General features: G+C 46.3%; 1 protein-coding gene across 1 annotated transcript in view; it reads right to left on the bottom strand.

Moving 5' to 3' along the window:
* Yeats2 (YEATS domain containing 2) overlaps window positions 1-19,217 on the bottom strand; it is a 93,335-nt gene that overhangs the window by 1,808 nt on the left and 72,310 nt on the right. The window contains exons 26-33 of the mRNA XM_036204055.1: window positions 18,808-18,906; window positions 12,105-12,207; window positions 10,202-10,275; window positions 6,267-6,346; window positions 5,102-5,303; window positions 2,701-2,927; window positions 2,063-2,137; window positions 1,046-1,119 (exon numbers count right to left, since the gene is read on the bottom strand). Coding sequence (XP_036059948.1) covers window positions 1,046-1,119; window positions 2,063-2,137; window positions 2,701-2,927; window positions 5,102-5,303; window positions 6,267-6,346; window positions 10,202-10,275; window positions 12,105-12,207; window positions 18,808-18,906 — 934 coding nt within the window. The remainder of the gene's footprint in view (window positions 1-1,045; window positions 1,120-2,062; window positions 2,138-2,700; window positions 2,928-5,101; window positions 5,304-6,266; window positions 6,347-10,201; window positions 10,276-12,104; window positions 12,208-18,807; window positions 18,907-19,217) is intronic.

The raw sequence follows: 19,217 nt of genomic DNA, 5'->3' as shown, positions 1-19,217 counted from the left end.
CTGATTAAAGCCATAACTCCAGTTACAGTACTACCCAGGGCTCAAATCTTACCCCCTGGTCACAGCAATGAGGACTTCATGTTGGCTCAATGATTAGCCGGCAGAGAAAAGAAAGAAAGTAAAGTAAACAGCAGAAGAGAATGTTTTTAAGTATTCTATGAGCTTCTAAATCTTAGCAGACCCAAGTGTGCTCTAAAGCACCATGAAAATATGGACGGTTTCTCTTATCTCAGAAGACGGGAGGCAGAGTTCTGGCTAGCCAAGTGTGAGGTTACATGTTCTCATTCAGACCACCCAGGCTGCCACATCTCCAGTCAGGAACAAACATGGCTCCTCCTGCTTTCCAAGCAGGGCAATGGGGAGTGGGTCTGGAATTTTTTATCCCCGCTTGTTTTTTAAACTCAAGATTCTACGTTGTCTATGTATGTTTGACCTAATATCCTCAGTTGGGACCTCATCACTGCAGGTACTATATAGTGTTAGGATTTTATGATGGCCTTCAGCAGATTAGAAGGAGAAGAGGATGTGGACTATCATTCTTTTAAGGCCAGGGAACTCTGCATCCCCCACTCAGAGAGAAATGTATCAGGAGAGAAGTGGCAGTGAGCTCCAGGGTCCCCAGCCAGTGAGATGAGCCTGAATCTAGGGTCTGTGATCTGGGACACTGGAGGCGACCCCCTTTCAGAGCTCAGCCTCCCAGTTCCTAAGAGAAATAACGTGTCTGCAATGACAAACACCATAGGTAGTATTCATCAACTCCATCCTAGAGTCTGCCCCATGACAGGTTACTGTCTTGATGTAGAACCTGCTGCCTGCTCTGTCCTGTGACACGACAGACCTGGGTGTCTATGAAGTAATGGCTGGGAGGGCACAGCTCGGCTTTCCACCAAGGGATTTGCTCAGAACTACAGAACGGACCCTCAGTCTGGCTCCAATGTCCCAAGCACGGCAACTCTAGTCTCCTACTACACTAAATCCTGAGTAAACCAAACCTCTTCAGAGCCCCTCAACTGCAAAGCCTGTGCTGTCAGCCGGGCAACAGTACCTGTTGGGAGAAGCTGTCTGGTATCCAACGGCCAGCGCCTGTCTCAGGATGTCACTCACCAGCTGCTCCGTGGCCTACAACAGAAGACTGGTATTGACGAAGTAGCCACCTGCGGCCAGTGGAAGGGCGCAGCCGACCTCACCTTTGACCTGAACTTCTGAAATAACTGCCAACTAAATACTACAAAGGTCTCAAGAAAAACTGGATTTTTATTTAGAGGCCATGATGCAGAGAAATTATAAGTTGGATGAAGTGGTTTTCATTAACCAGACATTGTTTTCTTAGGAAAATAGAGTGTTGAGTGAGGCTGCCACTGAAGCCTCCCTTTTGGAGGGACACTGCTGAGGTAAGGACCAATTGCTTTTCTCACCCTTTGCCTGGGGACAGGACGGTTGTGGCTGCTTCTCTGTTGTCACAGGCAGGGGAACCCAAGGCTTTTCCCCTCTCTAAAAAGAGCACGGACTTCTCACACTAGGGTACTTCTCTTAAATCACTTTAAAAAATATTTTATCTATTTGATGTATATGGTGCTCTATCTATCTGCACGTACAACTTTATGCCAGAAGAGGGCACTAGATCCCACCATAGATGGCTGTGAGCCACCATGTGGTTGCTGGGAATTGAACTCAGGACCTCTGGAAGAGCAGCCAGTGCTCTTAACCTCTGAACCATCTCTGCAGCCCCCAGGACACTTCTTAATGAGAATAAGAAATAGCACTAAAAAGGTAGACACCTGTGGGGGCCCGGGGCCTGGGGGGACCACCTGCCTGGCACGCACAAGCCCAGGGTCTCCCCCAACACAACAACAAACCCTCAGCTCTTAGAGGGCATGACTTAGTTTACCGAAGTAGTAAGAGGAAAACCAGAAAAGAGAGGAAACTAAAGCCTAAGGAAGATGAGAGATTTCAAAGCCGTCCTCTCTGCTCCCCTGCTGTCCCTCACTCAGGGGACCTAGAACCCAACCTGGCCGGCCTCGAGCACAGGTCCCTCTGCCGCCGCCACCAGGCAGGCACCCACCTTTAGGATCATGTCTTCCACCACCGAGGCGTACATGTTCCTGTGCAGTGCCACGGGCTGCAGGGCGATCCCGATCTGGAAGAAAGCCATTTGCCCCGTCAGCGTTAGCAACAGGCCTCTCCCGAGCAGGCGGACCTCCCTGGCTGTGGGAGGGCTCTCTAACCACTGTGAACATGGAATCCCGCTTGCACCCCCAAACCTCTTATCACGAACAACGTAACTGGAATCTCTGAAGAATTCAGAATAGCGCAAGCAATACTTAAAGCTGCGGGGGTCACGGGGCTGAGTCCTCTCCCAGGTGACAAGGGAGCACAGCTGTGAGGAGACTGCTCGCCCAGGCAGGGACCGAAATACTGTACACCCCATGAAGGAGAAGCACGTCTCCTGGGCCAGACGAGGAAAGAGCCCGGGACAAAGCCTGTGTCTAGCCCTCTGCTGCGCAGCCATGTTCAACACGCAGCCTTTTCCCGTGCACTTAGGCTCGTGCAGAAGGCTTGATATGGGAGAGCAGGAGCACACCTAAGTTCTGGGCAGAAGCCAATCACATGGCAGACTGGTGTCTGAGCTCCTGAGCTGGGGTGTCTGGACGCTATGCACCTGGCCTGTGATCCGACAGTACCACAGCCTTGGCCTCCTACCTTCTGTGTAATGTCACCAACAAATCCCGAGCCTGGAGTTGGCGGCAGGTAGAATCTCATTTCCTCCTGCTTTTCTTCCTGCTCCTTTTTAATGTTCGTCTTCAGAGGCTCCGATAGGCTGAGGACATCCACTTCTTCCTCGTTCTCGGGCTCCCTTTTCTGGAACTGCTGCAGATCCTCCAGCTTCCGGCAGAGGTCGTCGGCAGTGGAGAAGGACGACAGGCACTCTGAAGGAGAGGAAGCAGTCTGGGCTCCAACTCTCTGCAGGGCCCCTTAAGGCAGAGTCTGCAGGCAGCTAACCTTTCCCCAGTTCAAATTCTATGGCTCTCTCACGAGAACCAGAGCCCCATGAAGTAGAAATGCAGACAGGCATCCTATTCTAAATGCACTCTATCTGCCATCAAGGCCAAAAAGATAGTCCATAATTCATTCCATTGGAAACCTGACCATTGCCACATTTCCTGAGTCGATAAGTTAATTTTATTCATTTTTAAAATTTTTATAATTAATTTAATTTTACATTTCAGCCACGGATTCCTCTGTCCCTCTCCTCCCGCCCCAAATTTTATTCATTTTTTAAAATCTGGAAAACTTAGAAATGTAGTGTTGTAGAATATTATTTTAAGATGTGTTACATTTGTTATTGATGAAAGTATGTGTTACATTTGTTTAACTTGGTGAAGCTGTGTTACTTTGCCTGTCTAAAACACTTAATGGTCTAATAAAGAGCTGAATGGCCAATAGAAAGGCAGGAGAAAGGACAGGCAGGGCTGGCAGACAGAGAGAATACATAGAAGAAGTCTGGGAGAAAAGAAGAAAGATGTAGGAACGAAAGGGAAAGAGGGAGGACCTCAGCCACCCAGGCACTCAGCCAGACACGGGACAGAGAAAGACAAAAGCCCAGAGGTAAAAGGTAGATGGGATAAATTAACGTTAAAAGCTGGCAAGAAACAAGCCAAGCTAAGACCAGGCATTTATAATTAAGAACAGGCCTCCATGTGTGATTTATTTGGGAGCTGGGCAATGGTCCCCCCAAAAGAGAAAAACAACCAACAACATTTTGGCGTTCCAATGTGGGGCCGTAGAAAGCTGAACAGGGAAGAAGTCATTCCTATTCAGGCAGGGGATGTATCAGCTGGTCAGAGTGCCTGCCAGCAAGCAGGCGGTCTTGGGATCAGGAAGTCCCAGGTCTGATTACCAGTACTGCACGGAGTGTGGTGGATAGCATGTGCCTGTAATTCTAGAACCCACCGGGGAGGTAGAGGCAAGAGGATCAGAAGTACAAGTTCATCTGTAGCTACACAGTGAGTTCAGGGCCAGCCTGGTCTACCTGAGAACTTTGACTTAAAAAAACCATCCCTGTCTCTGAGGGAAGTACTGTTGACATGGTAATGTACACGAAGAGTATCAGGACAATAAATCCATATGCACATACTCCTTTACGAAGAAGGATGAGGTCCAGGCAGGTTCAAGGAGGGCTTTTATGAACAACACAATGGTGGTGGCTCACCAGCTCCTGGCAGCTCACCAGCTCCTGGCTCTCTGCTTTACTGACTCCAGGTGTCAGTGATGTGCCACGCTGTATGCAGAGCACCAGTGAAACCCGGAGGTTATCATGTGGTCTCTGCTGACCAAGGACCTAGATCTAGAAGCTGACAAACACTCTCAGCACAGATACTACATGCCATAGGAGATGAGAGAAAAGGCCACTGAGCACCAGGCTCCCAGGAAATTTTCTGTGTAGAACAAGACTTATCGAGATGGGAGCAGGGACTTACCCACCTCTGTGCTCCAGGTTCCCTCAGATGGAGTGGGAAAGTCAGCTGAACCCTTCTTCTTCTTTAAGCACAGTCAGATGCTGCCATGACCCTAATGTCATCCTTCAGCAGTGGTCTGTTTCTTTACTATATACATGTCTATATTATATAATATATACATTGTATGTGTAAACAGTATATGCACATATATACTGTTTCTTTCTTACGACACTGTTGATTGTTCTCACATGCCTCCAACACCCTCCCCAGGTCTGGGGAGTACGGCAACACCCAAGATACTGGCCTTTCTTCACGGGAACAGGCAGACTTCCCTACCAGGGGTTCCTAAGGTCACACAGAAAGGGAAGTCACTTCTATCTGAGGGGGAGAGGGTGGGTGAAGAGTCTTCAGAGTCACACTGAGGAGACTCGGGAAGAGCGCATGGCTACCAGACGGCATGAAGTCAACATTCCTGGCTGGGCACTTGGGTGCAAACCGTTCTGAAGGGCCATTGGTCTGGGGTGTCACAGTAAGGAAAAGGGTCTTCTCGTCTAGAGTAGCTCTCCCTCACCCCTAACTGGAGGGAGGAGCACCGAAGCCAAGCGAGCTGCAGGGCTGAGGCGGAGCAGCCTACCAAGGCTCACCTGGCTCACTGTCGATCTGGGTCAGCACGTCCTCAATGGAGTCCCCGTCATGACGCAGGCTCTCGGGGTCTGGCGGGGTGTAACCATGGCAGCGGCACCAGTGCGCGATGTGCTTGGTTTTTAGGGGCGTCAGGTGGTGGAATCTTGGGTTCTTCTCCAGAATCTCTTGTAGCACCTTTCGTACTGTCATTGCTCTTTGCCACTTAAAAAGGTTTTGAACCGAAATCACATCATGAAACTTTAAACCAGTCGCTGTGCGTTAAAGTAAACCAAGCAACTAAGGCGTCAGGTTCTGTCCCTCTGTAGCGACAAAGGGAAGATTTGAAAGAGCTTCTCTGGGGACCAGTGAGATGCTCAGGAAAGCTGCCTGCCACCAAGTCAGAAGAACTGAACTTGGCCCCCAGGACCCGAATGGCAGAAGTTAGATGACTGACTCCATGTCCTCCAGCCCTCACCAGTGTGCGGTGCACGCATGTGTTCGCACATGCACACACACATACACAGCAAAAATGTAAATGTAATAAAAAACAACCTCTATTGGTCTTAATGCTTACAAGCTACAACTGAAACTCCTCAGTTTCTATTGCCAACTTTTCATTATTTTCTCCAGACCAATCACAATGACCTATCGTCCGTCCACTGTTGCCTAGCCACACTGCACATGCTGTCCCCTTTCACTTCTCATGATTCAACTGTATCAACTGGCAACCCTGCTGTAAGTACACCATAAAAATCTGAATTTATTATTACCCTGAAATTTGCAAATTCTAAAAATTTAATTTTATGTAAATGCCTGATATCTGAAGAGGCCAGAAAAGGACACTGGGTCTCTTGGAAATGGAGTTATAGACCACTGTGAACTGCCATGAGGATGCTGGGAAATGAACCCAAGTCCTCTGTGAGAGCAGCCATCTTGCTGCCGAGCCATCTCTCCCACCCTGAATATACAGCATTTTCAAAGAAAAGTCGAGATGTTTCCACTGGTACAGGAGAGCAGGCCTTTCCAAAGATATCTGAGACCCAGAGATGACATCTGTGACTGAGAAGTAGTCTGCCATCAAGTACCTTAAAGAAACACATGGCCAATTTGTCTCATCTCCCCTTCCAGGTAGAGCACACAGATGCGGAGCTCTGCTTGCTGTCCCCAGCCGGCAAACAGCCTTACCTCAGCAGCCCTCCTTTTCCCAATGTTCCAGCCGTAATACTGCTCCACAGACTTTGCAGAAAAGCAGCTGGCATCATCACCTAGAACACAGACCCAGACTCTGGAGAAAGGCTGCTATGGTTTAAACTAAAATTTTATTTATTGGAGGTTGTCGTGGATTATTAGTTGAAGATTTGTTTTGCTGTGGAACATTTGTTTAATGATGCAAAGATGTGTTGCATTCTTTTATGTTTAACTCTGAGAAGCTGGGTTACTTTGCCTGTCTAAAATGCCTGGTTGGTCTATAAAAAAAGTTGAACAGCCAATAGCTAGGCAGGAGAAAGGATAAGCACAGTGGGCAGGCAGAGAGAACAAATATGAGAAATTTAGGAAGAGAAGATCAGGAGCAAAGGGAGGAGGGGTGGACATCAGGGACCAGCCACCCAGAGTAAAGAAAGAAAGAAAGGTATATAGAATAGAGAAAGATAAAAGCCCAGAGGCAAAAGGTAGATGGGATAATTTAGAAAAGCTGGCTAAGACCTGGAAACAACCTAGATGCCCCTCAACCAGAGAAGGGAAAAGAAAAATGTGGTTCATTTATACAATTTACTCAGCTGTAAAAAAACAATGACATCATGAAACTTGCAGGCATATGGATGGAACTAGAAAAAATGATTCTGAGTGAGATAACCCAGACCCAAAAAGACAAACATGGTAAGTACTTACTCATTAGGAATAAAGTATAAGATAACCAACCTACAAACCATAGCCCCAGAGAGGCTAGATAACATGGAAGGCCCAAAGAGGGATACATAGCTTTCCCTAGGAAGGGGAAATAGAAGACATTTCCTGGGTAAACTGAGGGCAGGGGGAGGTGGTGGGGGCATGGGAACTGGAGGGAGCAGATTGGGCAGGGCTGGGTGTAGGAGGCGGGTTGGGGGCAGGATGGAGAGGGAGATGAAAGAGGCATCTTGATGGCGGGGGTTCCAAGGTTAGGGAGAAACCTGGTGCCAGAGAAACCCCCAGGAATTCACAAGGATGATCCCCAGCTAAGACTCCTAGCAATAATGGAGAGGGTGCCTGAACTGGCTATCTACTGTAATCAGATTGGTGACTACCCTAATTGTCTCAGAAAGCCTTTATCCAGTAACTGATGGAAGCAGATGCAGAGATCCACAGCCCATCACTGGGACTCTGCTGGCTAGGAGTCCTGCTGAAGAAAGGGAGGGGGATTGTAAAGTCACGACAGGGCAACCCAGAGACTGCTAACCTGGGCTCCTGGGCACTCATGGACTCTGGACCAACAGTTAGGGGCCTGCCTGGGACCAACCTAGGCCTTCTGCATGTGTGTGACAGTTATGTAGCTTGGTCTGTTTGTAAGGCTCCTAGCAGTGAGATCAGGACCTGTCCCTGATGCTTAGCGTTTTTGGGAACCTATCTGCCATGCTGGATTACCCTGCCCAGCCTTTATGCAGGGGGAGGAGCTTGGTCCTGCCTCAACTTGATGTGCCATGCTTTGTTCAAACCCATGGGAGGCCTGTCCCTTTCTGGAGACAGAAGAGGAGTGTGTGGAGGGGGACAGGCGAAGGTAGGGGAAGAGGGAGGTGGAAATATGGTCGGTATATAAAATAAGTGAAAAAAAAAAGTTAAATAAAACAAAAATTAAAAAATGAAAACAGCTGGGCAGTGGTGACGCACGCCTTTATCCCAGCACTCGGGAGGCAGAGCCAGGCGGGTCTCTGTGAGTTCAAGGCCAGTGAGTTCCAGGAAAGGAACAAAGCTACAGAGAAACCCTGTCTCGAAAAACAAAAAAAAGAAAACAGGCTGGAGAGATGGCTCAGAGGTTAAGAACACCGACTGTTCTTCCAGAGGTCCTGAGTTCAATTCCCAGCACCCACATGGTGGCTCATAACCATCTGTAATGAGATCTGGCACCCTCTTCTGTCTACATAATAAATAAATCAATCTTTTAAAAAAATGAAAACGGGAAAGCTGATTAGAAACAAGCCAAGCTAAGGCTGGGCATTTATATGTAAGGATAAGCCTCATAGTATTTATTTGGGAGCTGGGTGGTGGGACTCACAGCAGAAGAGTTTAAAACAACAAAATAAACAAACTTTTGAAGGTGTGCTCGACCACTGCCCAGCTCCTTTATTCTTTTTATAAAATAGAAAATTTTTATTACTCTGCATGTGTGATGCATGTGTGCAGGTGTGGGTGTTTCTGTGCTATGTGGATGACCTCCTGGGGAGGGGTGGGTCTGTTCTCTTCTTCCACCTTATGGAGACTCCCATTTCTGCTAAGCTATGGACTCCAGGCTGGCTGGCTACTTCTCTTGTGGCTGTCTCCCATTTCCCAATAAGGACGCACCAGGAGTACAGCTACGTGCACTACTGTCAGCTGGCTTATTCCTGCTTATGGGTTGATTAATTTTTATACTTTTGTTTTTTTGGTACAGGGTCGATGTAGTCCTGGCTGGCCTCAAACTCTGAGATCTGTCTGGTTGTGCTGGATCCAGTATACCTGCCCCTGCAATCTGGCAGCTCAAGAGCTTTTACCCACTGAGCCGTCTCACTAGCCCCCCAGTTTTTTCATGTGCCAAATGTTTCTCACTGAACACACCTCCATGACAGACAAAGGCAAGAAATGAAAGAGTGCAGGGTGCCAACTGGGGCCTTGCCTGGCCATCAGTTTACCAAGCAGCCCAGGGTAAGCCATAGGACATCTCGGTTTCAGTGTTCTTCCCTTTAAACTATGAAAGAAGGACTTAAACTGCCCAGTTTTAGCTCCAACATTCTGTATCTTTATGTAAGTGGATAGAGGGAGGGAAAGGAAACACACACACACACACACACACACACACACACACACACACACACACACACACGGGAGTGGGTGTTTGCATGTTTGAGACTCACATCTTCAAATCTTGTCTACTAGGGTAGAAAACCGCCATTGAAAGTACATTTTTAACCACCTCAAAACGATTCCCAAACTTCTCTGACGTTCAAATGAGAAAAGGAGATATTTGATTTTAAGGGTCAACACTGGAGAGCTAACCGACGACCCTGTACATGCTAGACAAACTGCTACCACTGTGCTTTATCCCAACCCCTTTTTCTTTTAGTTTTAAAAATCTGAGAGAGAGTCTTACTAAGTTCTAGGCAGGCCTTAAACTCAAGGTTGTTCTCTAGGACCCCCACAAAGAGCTGAGATTACAAACTTGTACCACAAGGCCCAGCATTTCTTTGCTGCTACAGGTGGAAAAAATAAGCAAGGTGGTCGGTGCTCAGCCTCTCGTGATGTGAGTGGCAGAGACTGCGGCACACCTCCCCACTGGCTCCAACAGTGACCTCATCCATGAGCAAATTCCTGGTCCACCTTCGTAAGTGTTGTCTATGCTGTCGGAACAACTCTGATAATAGACACATAAGCCAACTCATCCCACTGAGATAGGGACTTTGCTTTTGGATGTCTTGAAAATTATGTATTTCCAAACAGTACATGATCTTAAATCTTAGAGAAAGATTAGCAATCTAAAATCTCACAGAGGGGGGCGTGTACCCGCCTTGTCACCCAGAGCTATATGAATTAATTAACCCTGCCTCCCTGCTGTTTCCTGTGAGTGGAGGTGATACTACCACGCCAGACTGGCTAGTGAAATGTGTACGTGAAGAACCCACAGCAGACAGTGGGCTGCACACTATGACCTAACTGTGTATGTTTAATATTTAACTTACATGTGAAAACAAATGTAAAAAGTCCCTTCTGCTGATCAGACTGTAACTGAAGACCCCGGGGGTCGGGGTAAAGTGGCTGAGTAGTGAGGCAGATGTGACCAAGACACTGGGAATCCAAGACCCTGCAGGTGGCCGTCTAAACGTCACAATCACTGCAATACCCCAAGGAGTTCGGTTTGACAAAGCACACGTGCAGGCTGAGAACAACTGTCTTACCTTTCGCAGTAATTAACGGAATCTTCTTGACCACTGCTGTCAAGAGCTGCTGGATGGTCTCCAAGTGGTCTACCCTAGGAAGGGAACAAAGGCAATAAACTGTGTGCGCTTGTCTCTCTCTCTCTCTCTCTCTCTCTCTCTCTCTCTCTCTCTCTCTCACACACACACACACACACACACACACACACACACACACACACACACACGAACACACCCACACACGAACACACCCACACACGAACACACCCACCCCAAATGGTCAATCCTGAAAAGGGTAAACAGTGGCACTAAATTGTACAGGCTTGTCAAACACACACACACACACACACACACACACACACACACACACACACACGTTCCCTCTGCTTCCTTCGTTTTTAAAGACAGGGTCTCATGTAGCCCTGGCTGGTCTCAAATTTGCAGATGATCATGAATTCCTGATCTTCCTACTGATGCACCCTCCCCCACACCCAATGCTGTGATTATGGCTGTGAACCACCATAAAAGGTTCCATAGCTTCTTTATAAAGCATTTTATGCTTAAACAGAAATGTTAAGAACAAACAGATTTTGGCAAATTATACAACAATCCCAGACATTTTATCTACATTTGAAAATTAGCAAGAATCTCTTTGCAAGGTGACCGCTATTACACAAATGCCTAGGGTTATTGATTGATGCCTCCATCTGTCACGTTAAGAGACACCATGTTTCTATGTCTCTAGAAGCTCCCGGCAATTCAAAGTGCACAGTCAGAGGGAGGTTCCTAATTTGGAAGTGTAAAACCTGATGAGGTACCTTCAGAGGAAGCAAGAGGCACATGGTTATGAAGAGGCAGGCAGCTTGGAAGCACAGGCAAGGTTTGTGAATACCCAGGAACAAAATGCAAACGCAGGCTGATCACATTTCAGTATGCTATCCCCACTTGCCTGTATACCAGCAAGATCAAGTGAGTTCTGGGGTCTCCATTGACGACTGGTCATGTGCTACCCCTAAGCTATATCACTAGCTAAAATAAACCCTTCAGAGGCTGGAAAGATGGCTCAGTGGTTAATTAAGAGCACTGGCTATTCTGCCTGAGGACCCAAGTTCAATTCCCAGCACTGACATGGTGGTTCACAACCATCTGAAACTCTAGTCTCAGGGGACCTGACACCTGCTGGCCTCCTCGGACACTAGGTTCTGTGGTGATATTGTGTTCCCCAAAATATTGTGTACCGTAATAAACTTATCTGGAGTCAGAGAACAGAACAGCTACTAGATATAGAGGCCAGAAAATGGTGGCACACACACCTTTAATCCTATCACCTGGGAGGCAGAGATCCATCTGGATCTCTGTGAGTTTAAAGCCACACTGGAAATAGCCAGGCTTAGTGATTCATGGCTTTAATTCCAGAAAGTGAGCCTTTAATGCCAGGAAGTGATGGCAGAAAGCAGAAAGGTATATAAGGTGTGAGGACCAGAAACTAGAGCCTGGTTAAGCTTTCAGGCTTTTGAGCAGCAGTTCAGCTGAAATCCATTTGGATAAGGACTCAGAGGCTTCCAGTCTGAGGAAATAGGATCAGCTGAGGAACTGGCAAGGTGAGGTGGCTGTGGCTTGTTCTGCTTCTCTGATCTTCCAGCATTCACCCTAATACCTGGCTCCAGGTTTGTTTTTATTAATAAGACTCTTTTAAGATTCCTGCTTCACCTGGCGCCCACAAGAAGTGCACAGACATACATGCAGACAAAATACTCATACACTTCAAAAATAAATTAAACTCTTCAGCCCTGCAAGGACAATGCCTCTCACCCGCAGAGGCTTAACTCACAATGCCCACCACACACACTCACCTGTCACAACGATTTTGAGAAAGCGTCACAGAGACATCAAAAGCAGAGCCCCCTTAGAAGAGACCACTTACTTAATGACATAGGTGCCCAGCTCAGAGCTCTCTTCAGTTTTCACTGCTGTCTGGCCCTCCTGTGAGAGGCAGTTTGGCCCAGGAGTTTCTGGTTCAGTCTTCACTACAAAGGAGATCAACAAAGAGACTGTCAGGGGCTAGTTGTACCCGTAAAACAACGGTCCCCAGCTAAGGGCCCTGCCAACTAAGCTGTGAGGACACCAGGGACCCAGATGGCTCCTGTCCTCAGTCTTAGCACACAGAGCTGTCAGCTCAGGTCTCAGGGTAGGCAGCTGTAGGTGGACCACCCGTCACATCACACTGTATCCTCTCTCCTGCCACCCCAGGATTGAGATTAGCACACAGTATGTCTATTCTGGTATCATCTTTCCAGCTGAGTGTACCAATGATTCTGAGACACAGGACCAAAAGTAAACAGCAGATCTTTGGTGCTTGGCAATTTTCAAGTTCACTGTATGTGGCTTTCAACACCATAGGCTGAGCATCCTCAATTTGAAGCATCTCAACAACCAAAGCTGCTCAGATGCCAACACGCTGCTGCACAGGTGGGACTGTTCATGTATATGAAAACTCTTACTATTCTATATTATTTTCAGTATTTTGAAACAGGGTCTCATTAGCCAGGTTGGTCCAGAGTTTCCTCTGTGGTCCAGTTGGCCTGGAACTCACACAAATATGCTTCAGCCTCTCAAGTACTGGAATTACAGGTGTGAGCCATTACACCTGGCTAGAATGCATACAAAATTAGTCAAAAATAGCATATAAAATTATCTTCAGGTTACATGTCTTAAGGTGTATATGAGGCATAAATTAAATTCTTTAGATTTGCATTATTTCATGACATACTTATTTACATGCATATGCTTATATATTTATGTAAATACTACAAAATTCACAACACTTCTGTCCTTGACAGGAGATCTTCAAACTGTATTAACTCTACTATGTAAACATTAATGTCGCAAGGGACATGCCTTTCTCTCCTCCGTCTTCTTTAACCGAAAACCTATGCTGCCACAGTTCCCGTGCTGGCACGGCTTCCCTGCCTTGACTCTCCGGGACGATTGTGCCTTATGTAAGTACACCGGTGTGTGTCTGTGTGGCATGTGCACCTGAGTGCAGGTGCCTGAGGCGATCAGAAAAGAGCAGCAGTTATGGGGGGCTGTGAGGCACCCACTGTGAGTGCTGGGAACCAAGCTCAGGTTCTCTGCAAGAGCAGTGCTTGTTTTTAACAGCTGAGCTGTCTCTCTAGACTGATAGTCTGTCTTGGACATTGCCACGAAAAGCACTTACTGCTGTTTTCCTACTCAGTACTGTTCACAGTCTTATACAACAGTATCTTTCCTCTCCTTTTACTGACATACAACTGTCTCCAGTAAGCACATCTGATAAATGTTTCCTAGTCCTACACTTGTGTTTCTATCACTCCAATCACCCTGCCTGTTTCTATCAGGCTCCCTCAAGCTTGTCAGTTCCTCCCCGACAAGCCTGGTTCAAAGTGGAGTCACACAACACACTTTCAGTCAGCACCACTGTAGTTATTATGAACATGGGTCTGCCATGTTTCTTGACAGACATTTGCAATCTTTCCCACAAGTGGATCCCCTAGAACACAGGATGCATAATGTTTAATTTTGTTAAAAACTGCTCACTGGTTTCCAAAGAGCTTGTATCATTTTGGAGCCCCACTACGGCCAACCCAGGTGCCCACTGTTTTATGTCCCTGGCAGCCTCTAATATTGTGAAAACTTGAATTCCTGGTGATTCTGCATGTTGCTAGTTTTTTGTTGTTGTTGTTGTTGTTTTGAGACAGGGTTTCTCTGTGTAGCTTTGCGCCTTTCCTGGAACTCGCTTTGGAGACCAGGCTGGCCTCGAACTCAGAGATCCACCTGCCTCTGCCTCCTGAGTGCTGGGATTAAAGGTGTGCACCACCACCACCCGGCTTAGGGTTTTAATTTGTATTTCCTTCATAATTAATAAAGCTGAATAATTCTCACAGGCTTTATGATATCTGGATACCCTCTTCTGTGAAGTGTTTATCATGTTTTTCACACTGATTTTTGAATAGTCTATGGCTGGACTTTTTGCTCTTTTAATATTCTCTGATGGAGCAAGGTTCCCATAATAAAGTCTAACATTGTTCCTATATCCTATGTTTCACATTTTCTTCTAGAAAAAATTTTTTTTTCTAAACCTTTCACTTTTGGGTTTATAGTCTACTTTAAATAAGTTGTTACCTTTGATGTAAAGCAGGATCTTTCTTGCTTTCAGACACAGTATGTCCACTTCTCATGCTAGTCAAAGAAAAGACTTCCCCTCCCTCGTGGGCAGCATCATGGGTATTCTTTTGTGTTCCATGAGTCTTTCTAATCTTTGACTATTTCAAAGGCTCCTTGGTATTCATATTTGCTTCCCTAAGTTTTCCTGGTTTTGTTCAAGATTGTTCTGCTACTGAAAAACCTGATTAATGAATTACCTCTTGACTGTCTCACTAAAGGTCAAAGCCAGCCTTTGCTTCCAGAATGCTGAGGTTATGGGTATACCACCACGTCTTCCAGAACGCTGAGGTTATGGGGATACCACCACGTCTTCCAGAACGCTGAGGTTATGGGTATACCACCACGTCTTCCAGAACGCTGAGGTTATGGGTATACCACCACGTCTTCCAGAACGCTGAGGTTATGGGTATACCACCACGTCTTCCAGAACGCTGAGGTTATGGGTAAACCACCACGTCTTCCAGAACGCTGAGGTTATGGGGTATACCACCACGTCTTCCAGAATGCTGAGGTTATGGGTATACCACCACGTCTTCCAGAATGCTGAGGTTATGGGGTATACCACCACGTCTTCCAGAATGCTGAGGTTATGGGTAAACCACCACGTCTTCCAGAACGCTGAGGTTATGGTAAACCACCACGCCCGACTTTGACCATTCTATTTGCACTCCTAACTATAATATACATTTCCATTTTTCTCCTCTTCATTTCTCTTGAAATGTTTAGGGCTGTTCCTACAAATCTAATACCACTTTCTACTCTTTATTATCTTTATTTATGTGTATGCATGTAGATACCACCAGGACCGTGAGGGCTTCCACAGAAGCCAGAAGAAGGTGTCAGACTTAGATCCCTCAGAGCTGGAGCTATAGGTTGCTATGAGCTAAGGATACAGGAGCTGGGATTCAAACTTGGGTCCTCTGCAAGAACAGTAGGCGCTCTTAACCACTGAACCATCTCTCTGGCTGCCACATCTGCCCACTATTCCATCCTTGTTTAGTATGTGTGTACACATGTGTGTAGGCATACACATATCACGGCATATGGGAGGTCAGAGGACACTTGTGGACCTGGGTTCTCTCCTGGGGATCAAACTCAGGTCCCTCAGGCTTGGGGGGAAAGTATCCTTGTCCACTATGTCAAACAATGGCCCCAAACTGTTCTGTCCCACCTTTCCCTCTCTTCATTAACTGATATTTGTATGTTGAGTCCTCCCTCCTCCCTCCTTTTTGGTTCATGGAGAAAGGGTCTTGCTATATAGCCCAGACTGGCCTTGAACTTGCCACAGACTACATGTCTCAGCCTTCTGAGTGCTGGCATTACCAAGGAGAGCTATCATTCCCTTTAAAATGTTTTAATTTTATTTTTTAAGACTTATTCTATTTCACAGGTATGAATATTTTGTCCGCATGCATGCACGTGTGTGGCACTCTCCAAGAGGGCCTTAGATCACCTAAAATGGGTCAGAGACAGCTGGGGGCTACCGAGTTGAGTGCCTGGAACTGAACTCAGGCCCTACCTAAGACAACAGGTACTCTAACTGCTGAGCCATCTCCCCAGGCCTTGCCTTTAACTTTTTAGTTACTGTGCTTAGTATGTAGAAATTAAAATGATTTCTCCGTGTATACTGACTCACTGAGTGACTTTGACAATGCCACAGTTAACCATGCATATTTCCCCAACCCCAGCCATTCTGGAACTTCAAGAAACGGGAAGAGGTTCTCAGAAAGAGTTCTACAGGCTTAAGAACAGTCTCTTGAATTTGTCTGTTAGCAAATTAAAAATACTTTGTGTCAGTGTTTTGCCTGTATGCATGTGTCATGCCTGCAGTGCCTGCCGAGGCCAGCAGGGGGCAATGGATCCCCTGGACTTGGAGTGTACAGACAGCTCTTAAGGTGCCATGTAGGTGCTGAGACCTGAGCCTAAGTCCCCTGCAAGAATAGCATGTTCTCTTAACTACTGAGCCAACTCTCCAATCCCACTAATCTGTCATTTGAATACTCATAGAATTACATAACCACAGCTTTTCAAATCTTTTCATTTTTCAGTGAAGGTATCAAGCATCCCAAGCTGGTCTTAAATTTGCTACGCAGCTGTGGAACACCTTAAACCCCTGGCTCTTTATATCCATTCATTTACTTGTATCTTATGTGTATGGATATTTTGCTTGTGAGTAGTCTGTGCAGTCGTGAGTTCCTGCAGAGGCCAGAAGAGGGCACTGGGTCCTCTGGAACTCGAGTTACAGGCAGGGGTGAGCTGTTATGTGAGTGCTGGGAAATGAGCAACCACTCTTTTTTTTTTTCAATTAAGAAACTTTCTATCCATTTTAATACCAACCACAGGTCCCCCTCTCCTCCTTTCCCCCGATCCCCAGCCTTCCCCCCACCAACCCTCCTCCTCCAAGGCAAGGCCTCCCATGGGAGTCAGCAGAGCCTGATACACCCAGAAGAACAACCATTCTTAACCACTGAGCCATCTGGCCCCATGATTCTGCTTCTACCTCACAACGCTGGGACTGCAGGTGGGTGCCACCACACTTGATAACCAATCAAAGCATTTTCAGGTTAAGGAAACTGTTCCACAACACAAATGAAAATGTGTTCTTTAAGATTTATAATAAGCATTGCTAACTGGAAGCCACCGAATGCCCTCAATGAAGAAAACAAAAATGACAATATATCCTCCAATGTAACCCTGCTCAGCGGTTTACATAAACAATACAAACAAACCTCAAAAGCAATGAAGAAAATCAAGCCCAAAAGATGTGTGTGCTTTCATTTTATCAATTTCAAACACAGAAGCCACCTATGGTGACAGACATTACGTTACTGGTTGACCACAGAGGCTGGAAACTGAGTTAGGATTAAAAAAAGGATAAGGGCCATGGGTATTTCCCTATCTTGGATGGTACATTCTTTACATTTATTAATCATCAGATAGCACATTTATTATCTCTGCGCTTTACTGCACATTTTACTTTGCTTAAAATCAAAATAGAGGGCTAGTGGGATGGCTCAATGGGCAAAGAGCTTGCTGCCAGGTCTGAATTCAGTTCCTGGGATTGACATGGTGGAAGCAGAGAAACAACCCCAACAAGTTGTCCTTAAACTTCAATATGCACACCAGTGTGTGTGTATGCCAGTATGCACACATACAGTTATGTAATGAAAACCAAAACTAAGAGATGCTCTGTCCTGGCCCGAAATTAACTGATCATCAATCAGTGCAGAGTAGTATCAATGCTTTCACAGCTACACAGGATAATCCTTAAATATAGGAGGCTTTATGAGTCATACGGTCTCTAAAGGAATCAAACTCGGGGCAATAAAGATTTACTAACAAAATCAGGTCCTGGATCCCTGTCAGTTATACTTTGCTTTACATGAGCATTTAGCAAATCACAAACCCACCTCCCAAGCAATGGGATCCCAGAATGGCTGAAAAGCAGCCTAGCACAAATTTCAACTTCGCCGCTTTCTAGATTTGGGAAGTGTATGCATCTCTAAACACAATCTCCGGGGCATGACAGCTATCCTGAAGGACTGACCCAAGAATCAGTGACAGCGTTACATGCACATAATAGCAAGTACCAGGGCCTGTCGTTGCTAGAGGTGCTACAGATGATGAAGGTTTGCTCTGACCCACTGTATCCCCCTTCGAATCACCTTACAGTCAGGGATGCTCTGCTGGCTCAGTCTGCTCCCTACTAAAGCTCCTTCCTCACAACTATGTTTCCCCAAAGCATCACCAAGTGGACAATTTCCATAAATAAGCCCTTCAAGTCTTATTTCTACTAGTCCCTTAATCCAGCACGCCCCTTAACCTCCTCTCTGCTCTTCAAAAGTCCAGTTTATACATGCCCAAGAAAGTCTGTTCCCAGTTGAGATGGCGGAGATGCACGCCTTTACTTTAGTCCCAGCACTTGAGAGACAGAGGCAGGTGGATCTCTGTAAGTTGGAGGCCAGCCTGGTCTACAGAGTTCCAGGACAGCCAGGGCAACACATAGAAACCTGTCTTGAAAATCTAACCAACCAACCAACCAACCAACCAACCAACCAAACAACCAACCAACCAGCCAATGATACAAACCAACAAAACTATAACAAAAACCCCAAAATCCTGTCCCCAAGAGCCTTGACCAGACATCCTGGACTACAGTATGTCAGTAATCACTTTCTAGATCTTACACTTAGCAACCAGTTTGCTATTTATGCACCTTTCCTCAACCTGGTTATAAACTGGAGGGCAAAATGATGCCTGATGCCCCTCAACGTCTATTTCCCTCAGTCTACGACATAAGTATTTATTTATTTGTCATGCATTTGTCAAGTGGCTGACCAACAGATGCTGAAATTCAAAACATTCAGACTATAGGACACCCTGCATGAAATTGTGGGACAAAGACACTGTGAAGTCCTACATACCTTTTGCAACAGCTACTGGAGCAGAGCTGGGGGCAGCTGGATTTGGGACACTGATGGGCAGGACGGTAGGCAATTTGTTGGTAGAAAATGACTGAACCACTAGGACAGCAAAGGAGATAGAATAGTGACAGAAATGAGTATTTATTTTTCAACAACTTTATCCATGTATATAGTATCTTCCGGTCACACTTCCTCTACTTCCTCTTATCATTTACACCCCCATTGGCCCCCTTTCTTCCAACAAGCCTCTCCCACTATCTATCCTTTTGTTTTGAGACCCACTGAGTTTATCCAGCACTGCACACACGGACACTGGTGTGGAGCTATCTACTGCAGCATGGGCAACTAACTCCCCAGTGGTTGAACCACTCAAGACACAACTGCCCCTCTCCCAGGAGCCGTCAACTGCT

Source organism: Onychomys torridus, chromosome 12 (genome assembly GCF_903995425.1).
Source record: "Onychomys torridus chromosome 12, mOncTor1.1, whole genome shotgun sequence".
Lineage (NCBI taxonomy): Eukaryota > Metazoa > Chordata > Mammalia > Rodentia > Cricetidae > Onychomys > Onychomys torridus.
The sequence above is the reverse complement of the archived record's forward strand: the minus strand, read 5'-3'. Positions and strand labels throughout refer to the sequence as shown.